General features: G+C 35.9%; 1 protein-coding gene across 1 annotated transcript in view; it reads right to left on the bottom strand.

The window, feature by feature from the left end:
- Positions 1–18,715, bottom strand: part of NPEPPS (aminopeptidase puromycin sensitive) — a 108,861-nt gene that overhangs the window by 12,285 nt on the left and 77,861 nt on the right. The window contains exons 7-18 of the mRNA XM_010843141.1: positions 17,562–17,762; positions 17,018–17,114; positions 16,869–16,902; positions 15,324–15,438; positions 12,939–13,103; positions 11,997–12,101; positions 11,506–11,566; positions 9,853–9,962; positions 7,034–7,097; positions 5,131–5,270; positions 3,144–3,278; positions 1,676–1,895 (exon numbers count right to left, since the gene is read on the bottom strand). Of these exons, the coding sequence (XP_010841443.1) occupies positions 1,676–1,895; positions 3,144–3,278; positions 5,131–5,270; positions 7,034–7,097; positions 9,853–9,962; positions 11,506–11,566; positions 11,997–12,101; positions 12,939–13,103; positions 15,324–15,438; positions 16,869–16,902; positions 17,018–17,114; positions 17,562–17,762 (1,447 nt within the window). The remainder of the gene's footprint in view (positions 1–1,675; positions 1,896–3,143; positions 3,279–5,130; positions 5,271–7,033; positions 7,098–9,852; positions 9,963–11,505; positions 11,567–11,996; positions 12,102–12,938; positions 13,104–15,323; positions 15,439–16,868; positions 16,903–17,017; positions 17,115–17,561; positions 17,763–18,715) is intronic.

The raw sequence follows: 18,715 nt of genomic DNA, 5'->3' as shown, positions 1-18,715 counted from the left end.
AAACTCCTGATTCCCTTTTGCACCCAAACCTGCTTCTACAGAAGTTTTCCCTGTCTCTGTATATGGTAACTTCACTCTTTCAGTTCTTCAGGCCAAAATTTGATGACTCCCCTCTTTCTCTACCACACAGTCAGGCCACCACCAAGTAGTTTTAGTTCCACCCTCAAAACATACCCAGAATTTACTACTTGCAAATGCTAGTCGCAGGCAGCATCCAGATGCATTACTCAAACAGCTTTCTAACTTGTCTTCCTACTTCCTCTTTTGCCTCCCCCGCTGCAGCCTGTTCTTCACACGGCTGAGTAAATCAAGTCATGTTCCTCTGCTTCAGACTTCCAAATGAGTTTTTCATACCACTAAATGTGAAAGTCCCAAAGGTCCTGTTGGAGCTGCTCTGCTCTCACCCTCCTCTCTCCCACACTTACTCTGTCCTGACTTTACCAGCCTCCGTGTTACTCTTTGAGCACCTAAGCATGCCTCTGTCTCAGGTCTCTTGTACTTGCTGTTTTCGGTTTGGACCATTTCCCTACTACATGGCCTCACAGTTCTCTTCTACAGGTCTCGGCTTATGGTTAAATATCACCTCACTGGTTTTCCTGCATTTTCCCGTCCACTCTCTATCCTATAAAACAGTGGCTTATTACTCCTACTCCTGACCTACCTTACCTAAACTTTTTCTTCATGATACTTGCTGCCACCTAAAATATTATCTATTGAATTGTTTGCTGTGTCTTCCCCCAGAATGAAAGCCACACAGGGCAACTTTTTATTCACTGTTATACTACCAGCTCTTAGTGTAGTACCTGGTATATACTGGGTGCATAAGTGCTTGCTGAATCAGTGGAAGAAAGATATAGAGCTCTAGACAATTTTTACTATTATTCTTATTGCAAAAGACTCCCAGAACAAGAAGGGCAGGAGGAAATACAACATTCAGTTATTAGCATATGGTAGAAAATATATCTAAAGCCTGTACTCACTATTCCTAACATTTACATGATAGCAAAAGAATACATGATTACAGAAATAAAGAGAACACATGTAGAAAGCAAATAACTCCTTTAACGCAGAAAACTGGCCTCTGTGTCTCTCAACACCATTTCAGGTCGTACATAGGTGTCTGGTATTTATGGTAACAACAAAATAATCCAAAATCCCCTTTAGCTTTTCTTGATTAAAAATGGGCCTTTGGAACTCTGTACAAGACTTATTTCCACCATTTGCTCTGTGCGTAAATCATATTTAGCAACAAATACACATACTACTGTTTTTATGTTGGTTACCCATGTAAATTTACCAGGAGGCTTAAAAGTCCCAAGTCTTAATTTCTAGTTAGCTGAATACATAGTAATGTCCAGTAGATACAAAGATGATGTTACTGTTAACCACAGCTGAGTTTTCAACTCATTAGAAAAGACCCTGATGCTGGGAAAGACTGAAGGCAAGAGAAGGGGACGACAAAGGACGAGATGGTTGGATGGCATCACCAACTCTATAGACACAAGTTTGAGCAGGCTCCAGGAGATGGTGAAGGACAGGGAAGCCTGGTGTGCTGAAGTCCATGGGGTCGCAGAGTCGGACATGACTGAGCAACTGAACAACAACAACAGCAAATAGCGGAGGTAAAAAGGACCAATTTCTGATCAATTCTTTCCGCATTTAGTACATTCATTACCTTCTCCAGGTTTGGGGTCCCAGCCCAGTCTCTCCCCTATAGGTGAAAAGACATCTTTCACAAACTCTTGGATTTCCTCATAGAAGTCTGTGTGGGACAAGAGAGTTGAGAGAATCCCCAGGTTACAGCTCAGGTCGCTCCATACAGTATAATTGGGCTCATTCACAAAAGCCTCCATGACTTTTAGAACCTCTACAGTGCTAATGATTCCAGCTCGAGCCTGGGATAGGAAAAAACATAAATCAATCTAATCTTCAAACAAAAACAAAACAAAAAGCACAAGCATGCATTTTTGGCACTGTCTTACGCTAATTAGTCATTCCTTAGGGAAGAGACTAAGACTATATAAGTTCAGAACACTGTAGAATTTTATAAAGTAAAAACTGTATTATGACATTCCTTACTTTTTTGCTATTTGTAAAACAGCTACTTTTTAAAAATGTTAAAATTTCACCAATTTAGAAAGAACAAAGAAGAAAGAACAGTTAACTTCCTATTTCTATTCAGTTTCTAGGGTCTTGGTATTGTTTGTCTTTTGAAAATTTTCATACTGTCAGAAAAGGTACAAAAACAGTTGGGGCTTTGGTTTTTGACAGAGGCGCTTTCTAAACTGGAGCTGCAAACTGTGTCAACTTCAGCCTGTCCTTTACTCATTTCTAAAAGAAGACAAACTGGAAGGTACTACAAATTCATCCCTTTCAGAATTAACTAACAGAGTTAGGAAAAAGAACTTCTGTTACAGCAGCCAACTGCACAAACACACCACTCTCCTGGGACAGGTCTCTCTCAGCAATGAGCTCAGCAGATGTGAGGTTTTGTGCATCAATGCTAATCTGTGTTTATACAAAGGAGGAATCCAAAACCAGTTACTATAGACGGGAATGAAAATTTCAAGTCCAATTAAAGGAACATTAGGAGGAATCTGACAATTTTATCACAAAGACATCTAGAAATTATCTAACCTATGTTTCGGAGTTATAAAGATAATACTACTAAGTGCTCCTTTAAATTTTTTCTTGAACAAAGCTAAATATAAATATCATTTTAGAATGATAATGGGCTATTATAATTTGAATAGTAATGGAATGTTTAAAAAATTCTAGAGTCTCCCAGCAAAGTACAACCACTATTTTAGAAAAATATAAATCACTCTGAATTATTTTTAAAAAATCATCAATAGAGAAATCTCTGCAAGGTTCATGTCTGTGTCTACTGAAAAGAATTTATGCCTTACAAATGATTGGTTATGTACAGTTGCAGAAAGCTGGCTTAAGAAAGTGAGATTTGTTTCTGGAAAATTATATAGGTTCAATCTTGCATATCAATTAATAATTAGTCATTTTCTTTAGTCCCAAAGGCATGCACCTCTCAGGAAGAACTATATTCTTCTAATTATGTTCTAGTCAGCCATTCCAGGAAAAACAAAACCATTTAATCAACAAAATCCATCATACTACTTGAGGCTCACCAAGGAGAAGAGGTCATTCTGTAGTCCAAGTCGATCCACTGGGGGGAGAGAAAGGTCGCGAATCCCTGGTAATAAACTCTCCAGCATGGCTGAGCTGTACTGGGTCCGGTAAAACCCAACTGTTCCCAGGTTTAACTGGAAAGACATCCAACAGGTATTATTAAACAGTTGCAATTATTTTTTAAATCAGTTTTTTGTAGATATGAAAAGAGTTTTAGCTTTAGTACACCTGGATGAAAAACAATGAAGCTCATTTATGTTAACAGACAGGGAATAAAATGAAACAACACATAAAGATAGTAATCACTTGTCAAAGATAAAAACAGAGGCAATACAAAACAGAAACTTGACATAAGTGAGAGGCAAAGTGAGTAACAGTGGGAAGAACACAGCTGAAAAGGAGGAAATAATCGGGCTAAGTTTCTAATTTCAGTGGATAGTTTTCAGTTCATAGAAAATATTTACTGTATATAAAAACTCTTGGATAATAAAGTCTCCAAGGAAGACTAAACCTTTACAAACATTGATCTGCTGAACCCAGAGTCTCAACAGAATAGCAATTGCCAGGACCTAGATTTTAAAGAATTATATGGACTTAAAAGGCAACTTCATATGATTTTTGGAGTGAGGTAATAATCATTGACTATCACTATTTTCTATGCTCAGTCAGTAAAGAGTCTGCTTGCAATTCAGGAGATTGCCTGAGATGCAAGAGACCAGGGTTTGATCCCTGGGTCAGGAAGATCCCCTGGAGGAGGAAATCACAACCCACCCCAGTATCCTTGCCTGGGAAATTCCACGGTAGCAAGAGTCAGACACAACTTAGTGACCAAAGCATTATTTACCAACACTCAAAAATATGTTTTATAATACTTATATACAAAATATTTTAATGATAAAATGACAATATAAGATATACATATTTTACTATTTATATGTATTTAAAAATCACTTCACATTTCTAATACAGTAATTGTTTTGATTCCCTGTATCTTTTACTATAGGAAGAATACCTTTATTTACCTAATTATAACCATACTGTACTTTTTTCTTATAAGAAAAATTTCATACTGCTACATATGCTCCAGGTTATAATTTCAAATGGCAATATAGTAGACCACTGAGAATATTTTAAAATATATTTAAAACAGAGTAAGAAATAGTTCTGCAAGCATGAAAGGCTGAGACAATATGTAATTCTATTGCATGTGTGCATGTTTAGTCACTTCAGTTGTGTCCAACTCTTTGACTCAATGGACAATAGTCCGCCAGGCTCCTCTGTCCATGAGATTCACCAGGCAAGAATACTGGAGTGGATTGCCATGCCCTCCTCCAGGGGACCTTCCCAACCCAGGGACTGAACCTGTGTCTCCTGAATCTCTTGCATTGCAGATGGATTGTTTACTCACTGAGCCACCTGGGAAGCCCATAATTCCTATCAGGAATCTATAATTGGGAGAAAAATTTGTAGCAGATATTTTCATTATGAAAGGTAGAGTACAGAATGATGAAAAATAATATTTACTGTTATTTTTGTGAAATGCCTTTAAAACACCAGCTAAAAGGAACTTCCCATTTCAGTGACACAAACTGATTATTATGTCTGATCTCACTTGATTATAGTTGTACACACACAATGACAACATACCACTGAAGTTAACATGTCACTACAATGACAGGGCAGTTTGAAGTTGCAAGACTACAAATGTTTTGGTTAATGCGACTTTATACAGAGACTACTCTTTTTTTCATCTTTAATCCTATCCCTTTTTAATTGCTTATTGACCACTCCCTTACCTGACATAAAGGCAAATATCTAGACAATACTAAATTTCACATAAGAAAGTTTAGAAATGTCTTTTTCTTTTCAAGTCCTAGACCAAAATGAATCAGTAGAATTTAGAGCCAGCCATAAAATGCATACAGGAAATGAAAGAAATAAATCAATTTAGTTAAGATAAAAATGGAACGGCCTTTCTGGACTCACCTTCACCCACTGGTCTGGTTTGACATCTTTTAAAACTATATTCATCTCTGGCTTGTCCATCAGAATCTTCATTTTGGCATGGCTGGAATCTTCACTAGTAGAGATTGTGATAGGAACCATCCATTGGGGACAGTCTTCTCCTTAAGCAAGAGAATAACAAACAGAAAACTTGAAAATAATTTTTCACTGGAAGAAATGTAAAGTAAGGTAGAGAGGGGACTGGTGTCCCATGTATGGGCTTGAACCTGTTAAGCCAACAGCTCCTTTTTAATGATGCATGAACTCTTCTAGGTAACCTGAGTAATAATGAAGAAAGAACTTACTAACAAAATCATAACAGCCTATAAAAAAGAGAACAACAGAATCTGTATTTGTGTAAAATCACAAATACAATGATTTTGTTGTTTTTCCCTTTTCAGAGCAATATCACACTTAGTCTGCTTAGTCGTGTCCAACTCTGTGTGACCCTATGGATTGTAGCAATAGAGATAATGATTTTAATGATAAAAGATATTTCGAGTGGGTTAAATCTCTCATACAGCACTTAAACAAACTCTAAAGTGCAGTCCTTAATAGGTATATATACTGCTAAGACACTGTGATAGGATACACCTTGGGAGCTGTTGGATTCCGTCACTGAGGAGTCATAGCTAAAAGCCAAAGGTTTTGTAAGACAAATACATATACTCTCTCAAGTATTAGCAAAACAGATTTTGCATTAAGATGCCAAACAAAAGAAAGTCATAGCCCAGTACATTAATGGAACTATCTTAATCACTTAAATAGCTTTATGCTATCAGGCTAAACCACAAATGAAAATTCTCTCCTGACGCTAGGATAATTCAGGTTTTAATACAGCCTACAGTGGTCACAGAGCACTAGAAAAACCCGCAAAACCTGTCGGTCATACAGTGCAGACTGCTGGTATATGTGGAAAATAGCATCTGCGATATTATTTATTTAGATAATAAACCTGTCGTCGGACTTGTCAGGCACATTTACTAAGACAGCAATTCTCGATGCTGGCAAGGCTAAGAGTTGAAGGCTGTAACCTTGGTAGAGTGCATCATCATTTGGTGGGTCGAACATGAAAAGGCACTGGTGGTTCTGATAAACCTCTCTCCCTGTTGACAACGATTTTAAAGGAAGTGATAAAGGTGCATAAAAATACTTCTTAATTTTTCAATTTATCTTTAATTTCCTGGGTACAAGAGTCTACTGTCATGTAGAAATATTTGAAAAAGCACAGTTGAGTGGCAGTTAAGAGTATAAACTTATATAACGCAACTATTTCATTTGAATTCCTACTCTTTAACTCATTATATAGGTGATCCTGGACAATCTAACTTACCTAGCTATGCCTCAGCTCCCTCATTTGTAAAACAGAAATAATACGACCCACTTAGTAGGGTTGGTAAGAGTATGAAATAAGGATCGGCTATAGTGCTTACTAGCACAATGACTGGTACAAAATAAATCTAAATAATCATTGGGCTTTATCTGCTTAGTTACTTACTATGACCAAGAGTTTTTTTTTTAAAAAGTCACTGTGTATACACTGGGTACACAAGTATACCAAATGTACTTAGCACACAGGGGCATAAGACTTGGTACAAAATTGCATACCAAGTTTTCTTTCAGGGATTCAGGCTAGAGACATCATTTCTTGATGTTCATATCTTTATCCATTCATTATAGCCTCCAATAACACAGAGAGACGCAGAATACTACAATACCCCATGAACCTCCTTTTCCTTCCCTATCATTTTTATTCTATTACCATTTCCTTGTTTCTATTTAATTCTATTATTTTTACATGGATAATTATTTATTATTAGTTTGAACACTACTGGTATAGTATCCAAATTTACTGATTAGCTCCCATGTATAGCCATTTGCTTACCAACATATGGTCCACTGGCACAGAACTTCTTTTGGGACAACCTCAGTAATCTGTCATCTTCTACCTAAAGAAGCAAAACAAAACAAAGGTTGTAGGAGCATTAACACTTTTTTTCCTTAGAGGAGACATTTCTGTGACAAAGCAGAGGTGAAACCAGTACAGCCAAATGGCTCCCGAATACACAAAATGCAAAGGTGATAAACATGATGATACTACAGAATGGAAGAAAACTCACTATTTCTCAGTAAGGTCTCAAAATAACAATACTCTAAAAATAAAAGGCCAGGTACTGAGTAATATTGCCCATGAGAACAGAGATGTATCCAGATGAGAACTTCAAAATTTCAAAAGGGAGACACAGTTAACTTATGAAGGAGGGTTATATGTTTAGTCTTTTCCATTTCCAAAAAGTGGCAACATTAAATTAGCATGTGGATTCAATATTCAAAGTCATTTAGAATAGATACATGTATATGGATGGCTGAGTCCCTCCAGCTGTTCACCTGAAACTACCACAACATTGTTAATTGGCTTTACCCCACACAAAATAAAAAGTTTCAAGTTTGGGTAAAAAAAAAGAATGACAAACATGAAAGCAGAACACAGCCTATTTCAAAGGATAAGCTTTGCAAAGAAACACAAAAAAGGCAGGGGGAGAGACTGCAATCAACTAAAAAAACAGAAGCAACAAAACCAAGTACATTAAAAAAAATACTTCAACAATACTCAATCTTTTGCTTATTGTTTGTTACTATACTGTAGAACATTTTAAATAACACAAGCTATAACAGATTTAAGATCACCTGAATCAAATGTAAAGTTGGGTCAATGACCTTTATAAAGGGATCAACTAGAGATAGAACTGAAAACTTAAAAATCTGAGTGGGGAAGCAATGGCCACTTCAATGCCATAAAGGAACTACTAATGAACTTAACTACATCACTGATTAGTTATGTATCACACAGATTTCCTTGAAAAAGTTATTAGGTAACCTTTAAATAGATTCAGAAATAAAGCAAAAATATTTAAATTTAGGGACTATAAGGTGAGAGATCATAATCAAGATGCTATGTTGCAGAGCTCTCCTATTTGTAAAAGAACTAAGTCATAGGCATGCATTTTATTGTAATGTAAAAAGGAGGATGAATTTGGCTATGCTTGCAGATGAAAAAAGTGCAAAAAAAGTAGCTTGAAAGTAGCTTGATGTTTTAAGTTCCTTGAGTCTCAATAACATTGGGAGGAAGTGGAGTATTAGTATCTTCTCTTCTGATAAATTATTATGCTCTTAAAAGTATACTCTACTTGAAAAAATTATGGCCTTAGTTTGCTTTATGTATAATCATTAAATATTTTAATAGTTTTGAGGTGTTGACAGTTTTTGAGGGATAGAAATTCCCAGAAGTAAAAGCAACAATCATCTTTGTATATTATTCTTTAAACAGGTAAAATGAAAACCATCTGTCAATCTGCATAGAGTGTCAATGTCAAGTTTGATCAAGTCATCTCCTATAACAGACTAGTCCAAAGTGGAGAAAGAAGACTAGAAAGAAACAGAATGGTCACAATGGTAGCTCATTAAAGTTTTAGATATCTTTTCCCACCAAGTAGGATTAATTGTGTTATCTAAATTGCCTTTTCAAATGCTTGCAGCCAATCTGAGAGGTCCTCCAATGTGTATACTTTATTATAAAATACAGTCATATTTAAGCTTAAGATGTGTCTCTAAAAGGTTAACTTGCAAGCACTTGGGTGCATTCTGAGAGTACACGGGCTGATTTAAATGTCATCTAGATTCTTAAATTACAGAAAAGCAAATTTACTAACTTAAACTGCCACAATGAGAAGGCTTTGTAAAATATTAGCTTTAGGGACAATGCAGAACCACAAGGACAAACACATACAAAAAAAGAGCTATGAATCTTCCTCCCTAAAAATGAATAGAATTAATTCTCTATGCAGCTCATAAAACCATGGCAAAGAATTTTTTTTTTTTTTTTTAGTTCTACCAGTTTATTGCTACCAACCCGTCACCCTCCACCCTCATGCACACATGCTCAGTCATGTAACCCCATGGACTGCAGCCAGCCAGGCGCCTCTGTCCATGGACTTTTCCAGGCAAGAATACTGGAGTGGGTTGCCATTTCCTTCTCCTATGGCAAAGAAATTTAAGAGAAAGATTTCACAATTTCATACAATTAAACTAAGTTAAGACAAACTTTCTGATGTGCATTATAGGATGATGTGTAATTTTCAATCCTTCTGGAGGACAACTCATTTTGAACTACACCTGCCTGAATTCAGATAACAGTTCAACTAATATGAATGTAATTCTAATCAAAGTCACATCACACTGCCATCCAATATTAAAAACTAATTTTGAAGAATGGTATTATAAATGGGTGTTGAATTTTATCAATCTTTTTTATGCATCTAGTAATGCATATGGTTCTTCTAATTTGATTCTGTTAATGTAGTAATTATGAGTCAATATCTTGCTTAATTTGTTTAATATTAAACCAACTCTGCATTCTTAGAATAAATCTCCTTTGGTGATTTTAGAGTTATATCAACAATGTTACAGTGTTTTCCTCGAGGACAGTAAGAGCAGACAATATTTTGTTTTCTACCGTACCCATGTATAATTTTAAAGATGTGGGGCAAACTTTTGGGTATAGAGATAATAAATCACTGAGAAAAGAGTGTAAGGGCTGGTTTAAATCTTACCTAGAATATTTAAAGTACAGAAAAGCAAATTTGTAACACCGACTGAATTTCATTTAATATATCAGACAAGTTGAAGAACTTGGTAGAAGTTTACCTGTTCTGCTTCTACATAAATGAGAGGGAATCCCATTTGTTTGGTCCAGGTATTCATCACAGCTGCTATAGGTTTACCACTAGCATTTTCTAAACTTTCCCAGAGATCCTCTAGAAGATAAATACAAACAATGAAAATCTAAAATGTTTACATTTTTATTTTTGTAAACAAACCAGAAATTTTATATAACTCGAAACTGCATCATTGACCAATTTTGTATTTTTTTCAGGTTCAGGAAACAAACAGTGGACCAAATTAATGTTACCCTTGCCTTGCCATTAAGTGAACTATATTATAATTTGTTCCAATTTATTAAAAAATTACAGATTATAAACAAAAGACAAACAGGTGAGTTCAAACAAGAAACAGGAACAAACAAATGGAAACATATTCAAGAATACTACAAGATGATCATTCACAAAATTAAAACCATTATACCCATTCAACTAACAGAAGTTAAAAAATATTCAATGCTGATGAGGCCGAGGTAAAGTCCATATGGTCAAATAACTCTGGTGGCTGAATAAGCAAAACAACCATACAATGTAGCATAACTATAACAGAGGAATGAACAGAGGAAAAAGTCCTTAAAGAAAAATCCAAAGAATAAAGTTTCACAAGACATAATTTTTGTTCTGAATCTTGAAGAGGAGTTGCTTATTAGACAGGGGAGAAAGGAACATTCCAAATATACAGACTATATGTACAAAAAGGAAAGTACTGGGGAATTCCCTGGCCGTCCAGTGGTTAGGACTCTGCCCTTTCACTGCTGTGAGCCTGGGTTGGATCCTTGATCAGCGATCTATTAAATTCCTGATTGGGGATTCTATTAAACATTAATGACGTTACACAAATCTTCTTGCTTTTTAAACTATTTTTGTTCATTAAGGAACTCAGTTTCATAATCAATCAACTGCTGCTGCTGCTGCTAAGTCACTTTAGTCGTGTCCGATTCTGTGCGACCCCATAGACGGCAGCCCACCAGGTTTCCCCATCCCTGGGATTCTCCAGGCAAGAATACTGGAGTGGGTTGCCACTTCCTTCTCCAATGCATGAAAGTGAAAAGTGAAAGTGAAGTCACTCAGTCATATCCGACTCTTAGTGACCCCATGGACTGCAGCCTACCAGGCTCCTCCATCCATGGGATTTTCCAGGCAAGAGTACTGGAGTGGGGTGCCATTGCCTTCTCCGAATCAATCAACTAGTACACCTTTATTCTTCCTTTTGACTCTAATATCTAATAAATCATAGACTATCATAAAATTTTAAGAATTTCCTTCAATGAAAATCTGCAGTTCCACAAGTTCAACTCCTACAAATGGTTAATCTGCGGCTATTTTAATGTCCAATGGTCAATTAAGGGCAACAATACCCACAAATCACCAAAAAAGAACAAGCTCTGGTAAAGTAAACAGAACTTTTCAGACTCTTCAGCAAAACATTGAGCTGTGGAAAGCAGACTACTGAAGGTTGACCAAAAGGATAACAGGTCCTGATTCATACTGATCTATGATGTAATATATCTTCAAAAAAGTCGACTTTATTTCCTATCCATCACATGGAAAATCGAGTATTTAGAAAAAAATAAAATATCGTACTCTGGATAATGTGCCGACATTCTCTCCATTTCTACCTCAAGTTATTAAAAATTACCTGTGGCAGCATTCTTTTGTTGGAACTTGGTTAAATACATGTTCATTCCTTTCTTAAAGTCCTGAGAAAACACAATTTTTAAAATCCAGGAGAGTGAGAACTCAGAATTATAGTATATTTTGACTACAGAGTACTCAAGAACTAATTTACTCAAGAACTAATTTACTCAAAATTAATTGAGTATTAGATTTACTAAAACACAGTAATGTCTATTGTCTTTCGTTTAAGAACGTATACGCTTTGCCTTCTACTTTTGCTTTTAAGTTTTATACCAGACTTCCACCAACCCCCAAAATATATTTGCAAGATCATTCATTTAAGAGACCAAAACAGTCAACATAAAAAGAAATAAAGATAAGCCAGAGTAATATTCTTATAGATTCTAGAAAAATTACTTAGGAACTTAACCTAAATAAAATCAAACTTTTCTTTTTTATGTAAAACTCTGTGGGATCACCATAAAAGAATTAATTATTATTTTTTTTTCTTACCTTATCTCCAATGTAGTCATGTAGCATTCGGATGACAGATGCACCTTTGCTGTATGATATTGCATCAAATATCTCATCAACTTCAGAAGGATGGCCCACACTGACCTGGCAGACAGTATGATTCAAGGTTATAACAGGAAGCAGACAAACTGTAATAATGAATTACATAAAGAGCTTTCTAGGAAAACTCTTCTAACTCAATAAGATACTTTTTGCCTTCAGGTGACTCATACTGTGTAATTGTTTAAAAGGGTGTAATAACTAATACTAATAAAACAGAATACATAACACAATCCCCATCATCTCTTTAGGGCCTGGGTTCCAGTCTTGACACTGCTTTGCTGGAAGGCAAGTCACTGTGGATCTCTTTGGAGATAGGGAGGTGAAGGTAAGGAAGGGAGAGATGAAAAACATTGGACTTCTTGCACTTATTGTAATGGCTAACAGTTACATAGGACCCAGGTTAAATATGTCAAAGTAGACTGTAAGTCTAGCTCTTTGGAGGCAAAATTTATACATATAAACTAGCCAAAATAGGACAGATTAAGTCAAAAGAATTAAAATATATATAAAGCAATGACAACAACAAAAGAGTATGTTTAGAATTTTCTTTGAAACAACAGAATCCTAATATTACCCAACAGGTATGGTTCCCCCATTACAATTCAGTAAAAATCTATTCAGTGAATGTTTATGGATACAGAAAACTTGCTTCTACAAAGATACAGATTTTAAAATGAAATAGAACTAGAACTTTGTAGAATTTCAAGGGGATCTCCTTTGTAGCTCACTCAATAAAGAATCTGCCTGCAGTTTCAAGATGGAAATATAAACTATAAAAGTGACATCACTCATCCAATTTTCTTTTCAAAGAAAATTTTAAAAACTACATATTTCATTGAAAGTGAAAGCAAAGGCCAATGACTGAAAATTACGTCTCACTTCAATGGGATGGCTGTTATCTAAGGCGTCAAGCTCCTGAGCTCGTGTATAATCAGCAGAAACAAACTGAGTCCAGATATCATACTCTGGGAAGCAGTGGTCTACACACAGATACTCAATCCATGATGCAAAGCCTTCATTTAACCAAAGATGAGTCCACCATTCCTAAAAACAGAAGATGGAAATATGTAAAGAAAAGAAGATGCTTGTCACTCCACTAATATAAAAAACTCTTATGTCCCTTCCATTATACTCTAAAACTCTTAATGAGCTAAAATTCAATTCAAAACATTTAGTAAATAACTCACATCTATAAACAAAAGAATTGCCAAGAACAGCCAACTGGTGACACTCGCATTATCACCACTGTTAAGTAACTTTTTGGTACTAAAGGTAGAAGAGGAGGAGGAAGGGGGATGAAAAACACCCTCAAGATGGAAAATGGGAAGGGAGTGCATAAATGTGTGTAAGAGCTACACTGTCATATAAAATTCAGTTTAATAAACAACTCTCTTTAAGAAATCAGAAAGTTATTAGGACCAAACAAGGAAAACTGGGAACTATCTCCATAATGACAGGGGAAAAAATCATTGCTGAGTGACAAATTAAACTTTCTAGATAAACAGAAAAGCAGTATTGCTTATACAAGAATTGCATGAAATTAACAAAATGTCATAGCAGTAAGTTTAAATACAACTGGTATTTAAACATTTATAGAATATAAAATTCTCATTTGTTAATAATAAGAATAGTGGAGTGGACAAAGAATATAATGGGTCACAGACAAAATCAACTTTTTAAAATAGAAACAAACTTGCTAGAAAGAGATTTCAATCTAATTTTCATTAAAGTTGATTAAATCTCTTATTAAAAAAGCAATACTATATGAATTCAAGATAAAGGACAAATGTAATGGTGAAAAACAAAAGGGTATTTAAAAATTCTGAAAAGATCAAATGTTTTCAATAAAGTGATAAATGGCTATCTGTCCACATGCTTTGCGTACTTATTTAACTAACAGACTCCATTGGGATAAGCTGGTACAAAGCTAGTAATTTTCCAACTCTCTCTAAACCCCTGTATTTCAGTTAATGAAAAAACTGACATCCAATAACTAGAAGTTACTCGAATACAACAGAAAGATGTTTAAAAGCAACATGAGAATGCACACATTTCCCCTACTAAAATTTAATACTGGAAGTTTAAAAATAAAATCATAAAAAATAAAATCTGCTCACACAGCAAAAAAAAAAATTGTTTGGTAGCAACAAATTTGCTGCGTTAGGAGAAAGGAACATTTCTGACATATTTGAACACAGGAACTAGCATACTTAATTTCATGTAAAAGTATATTTCAAACAACCTTTTCTTCTTTTTTCTTTTAACCCCTAAGCAAAATTTTAAACAACCAAAGCAAAAAAGAAAGGATTTACTTTCAAGGGCTGACTTTCCTTAGGAACTCTTTCAGACACATTGCTGTTTCGGTTGCTAAGACATGTCCAACTCTTTGTGACCCCATGAACAGCAGCATGCCAGGCTTCCCTGTCCTGCACAATCTCCTGGAGTTTGCTCAAACTCAGACATTTAAGAGTTGCTAAATGTTTTTCTTTCTTGCTTATTTCTGTGACATGTGGTCTCAACTAACATCCAAGTTGGGCTCTGCTCTTTGGCAGCCTAAAATGCCATCAGGGAATTTGGCTGGCTCCACAATCTCCAGTTCTTTCTTTGCAGAGGTACTTCTAGTTCACTTATTAAAAGCTGTGCTTCCAAGCTCTAACACAGTTGGTTGCTATAGATAGTACTCATTTAGAGTAAAAGGGAAAGGTCAAGACTAGAGGATAGAGATCATTCACTACAAACATTACAATAAACAAGGACTTCAATAGGAGAGCTGGACATTTTAATATTCTTCAGTTATTTTGTAGTTTCTTTGCCTTCATTTCTATCAAATATCAGCTTAAAACTTTAGGCAATGAAGAAAATGACCCTTAAAAACATTTCAACCTTATTAAAGATAGTTTGCTATTCATCAGGTTACTTTACAGCAAGTGACATATGACACAAGAAACTTCAGTTAGCCTGAATCTCACTGCATGGAAATTGTCTATCTAAGTGGAATCTCTTCCTTTCACCCAAATTAATATCCTGACTTGCCCCATTTACAGGCAGTATTTAGAACAGTTTAGGTAGTATTTTCTGTTGAATAAAGATTACCTGTATGTTCTTAATTAACATGGATATCCTGATAAAACCTTTTCAAAATAAAGTTTTTCTATCAAAAAAACTTTTTTGGTACAAATTGCCAGCCAAACCTGAAATACTATTTAGCCAACATAAGGTGTAGCAGGAAAAAAATATATTTGAGCACTTAAAAATATTAAATACCATAGTAACAAGATTTCCAAACCATTGATGGGCGAGTTCATGTCCCACAACCAGAGCAACCCACTGGCGTGATGAAGAACAGGAGTTTTTTGGATCAATAAGCAATGCAGTCTCCCTGTGTTTAAAAAAAAAAAAAATTTTTTTTTTTTTAAATAAAAGTATTTCAATAAAAGCAGGCATGCAGAAGTGGGGGAGGGAGATTCAAAAAGTAAATAAGATGGTCAAGTTAGGCTTTAAAGATGTCAAGAAAACATTTCCTCAGAGTACACAGGATAGAAAAAGCTCTGCGAAGATTAAAGACTACTCCAATTGAATTCATACAAAAGAAGATCAAAGATGTGACACAAGTTTAATTATCAGTTTGTTTCTAGGATAGCTGCCTGAAATTTTAGGAAAACTATCTAAAGGAATTAGGCATTACTGTGCTAGACAGAAAGAGAAGACAGTTCTTCCATTAAAAGCAGAGAAGTGGCAAGCTGGGGGAAGATGCATTCCACAGTCCCAAAAAGAACACTGAACACAGTGTCCAAAACTTAGCTCATCGAAGAAGGCAATTGAAAGTAGAAGGCCAAAACTTGTTTACAGACACTGCTTTTAAAATTATACAACCCACATGTTTGTATTGTGGTGACAGACATGTAAGAACTTGGCTGCTTCGAAGTCACTTCAGTCGTGTCTGACTCTGTGTGACCCCATAGACGGCAGCCCATCAGGCTCCCCCGTCCCTGGGATTCTCCAGGCAAGAACACTGGAGTGGGCTGCCATTTCCTTCTCCAATGCATGAAAGTGAAAAGTGAAAGTGAAGTCGCTCAGCCATGTCCCACTCTTCGTGACCCCATGGACTGCAGCCTACCAGGCTCCTCCATCCATGGGATTTTCCAGGCAAGAGTACTAGAGTGGGGTGCCATAGCCTTCTCCGAGAACTTGACTGCTGCTGCTGCTAAGCCGCTTCAGTCATGTCCGACTGTGTGTGACCCCACAGACAGCAGCCCACCAGGCTCCCCCGTCCCTGGGATTCTCCAGGCAAGAACACTGGAGTGGGTTGCCATTTCCTTCTCCAATGCATGAAAGTGAAAAGTGAAAGTGAAGTCGCTCAGTGGTGTCCGACTCCTAGCGACCCCACGGACTGCAGCCTACCAGGCTCCTCCGTCCATGGGATTTGCCAGGCAAGAGTACTGGAGTTGGGTGCCATTGCCTTCTCCGGAGAACTTGACTAGAAGACATTAAATCAGGGGAAGTTCTTCAAGCTGGATATGTAACTATGTAACTACCAGGAGGAAGAGAAGGCACTGAAATGAGAAACTCAGCCAAAAATACATTTAGAAATGCTACTAATGCCAGATGCTCACTTTAAAATCTTACACTCTCAGATAGTAGCACCAGAGGGTGTTCATCTGCATTCTTGAAATGTTCAAGGAAATGGGGGAAGGTAGGAAAATTTATGGCAGATCATAAAGCAGAAGCTACTGAACTGTAATTAGGAGTGAAGCACTCATGAAATCAGTGATTTAAAAGACTAGGTAGGGTAATACATCATTAACATACCTATAAGTAACAAGGCCCCAGTTCTCCATGGCACCTTCATAAAATAAAATACAAACATTTATTGATATTTATACATACTTCTTCTTGAAAATCATAAAATTCAAAATAAAAGTTATTACAATTTATCAATAAAGTGAAATTTACTTTACCAGCTGCAAAGTCTGCAATAGCAATGAGATCAATTTTAGGTAGAGGATAAGGAACATTGAAGTAGTCCTTATAAAAAGGCAGAGTTTTAGCAGCAACCTATAAAAGTATAAAGAAAAGAACCATCTGATAAATTCTATTGCCATTCCTACAGAAATCCACAAAGGAATCCAGTTGCAAGCCAAATATCTCAAGTTATAAGAAACCAACCCTGGGGGACCCCACCTCCAGAGACTGCTTTAGCCCTAAGCTTTGTATATGTCAGCCAAACTTTAATCCATTTATAACTCAGTATGAAAAGTACAATTATATATGTCCCCCCCCCACCAGGTTAATAAATTCCATTCTAATATTCTCTTAATCATTATCTTTCAAAATGTTAACATCAAAGTTGCTAGTTCCAAGATTCTATTAAAAGTAAAACCAAAGTAGCACAAGATATTTCAGATTAGATTATAAATAACTGTACTAATAATTGATCAGAAATGTAAATTCCCCAACCTGGAGTTATGGACTGTTGGAACAATCCTCTTCAAGTACATTTACCTCTAACGCAAATTTTCCTTGCTCTGCTTTGCCAACAGGGGTGTAAACACGGACACACACACCATCTTTTGACCTTGTTTCTACAAAGTCATATTCACCCACAACAAATGCCACCAGATATGTAGACATGACAGGTGTGCGAGCAAACTTCACTTCCACTACATTTTCATCATCAGGGTATGGTTTCCGATCAATTACATTCTTTAAAAAAAAAAAAGGAAAATTTAACAGATTTACATTAAATACCTTAAAGCAAACACTACCCCCAAACTGTAGGCTTTGTAACCTTTTCTTCCCCCTTTCCAGCACTGCTTACTTCTCTATCCTAATTTACCCAGTACTATTACACTCTCAAGGCTTTTCCTGTTAATAAAGAAAGTGAACTGATGAAGCATACATAATAAGAAGTTGGAGCTGAAGTGTTAAAACTACCAAGGATTTGTAAGGTAAAAGAAGCAACTTTTCTTGAATACCTATTAACATAACAGGTATTGGGATGTTTTAAGACTTTAACACTTTTCAAGTGAACGAAGGATAGAAGACAACAAATATTAATGAAAATAAAATGTAGTTGTGAAACTGGACATTTCAAAAGGGCACAGATTTCTAGATTTAGAGCATATTCTATATGAAGGTTGGCTCTAAGCAAATTTGTGACAAATCTCATTTACTTTGAGAGTTCCCTAATTTCCCTCTTTTTCCTATTCAGACTCTCAGTTTCCTCAAGTTCTTGCTATTTTTTCTTCCAAGCAAGACTTATTCAAGAACTGATCTGATAAATTCATTTGCATTAAACTGCAAATGAACATTTCAGTGTAATTTATTAGCTTCCTCTCTAAGAACATTTGAGAAAAGCATCTTTAAGAAGAGAATCTACGGAATTCTCTCCACTAATAAAGGAAGCAAAAGCCAGTTATTTCAGGTCCAGTAGGTGTTTCCAAGTTCCCTAGACTCCTATTATAGTCTACCGGCTACTCTATGTCTTAAATAAGGCAGTCTTAGACAACACATTTCAAGTAGTAAATGCTTATTCTACTATGAATGACATTCAATGACATCAGTGAAGGGAGCACATCCAAGAACACAATCAGTTAAAACCTAAATACACTTCATTATGTGGCTGTAACTTTTGGCATTTAGTAACAGTATCAGAT

The sequence above is a fragment of the Bison bison genome, unplaced genomic scaffold (genome assembly GCF_000754665.1).
Source record: "Bison bison bison isolate TAMUID 2011002044 unplaced genomic scaffold, Bison_UMD1.0 scf7180017864180, whole genome shotgun sequence".
NCBI lineage: Eukaryota > Metazoa > Chordata > Mammalia > Artiodactyla > Bovidae > Bison > Bison bison.
Note: the sequence above shows the minus strand (reverse complement) of the source record. Positions and strands in the feature narration are given on the sequence as shown.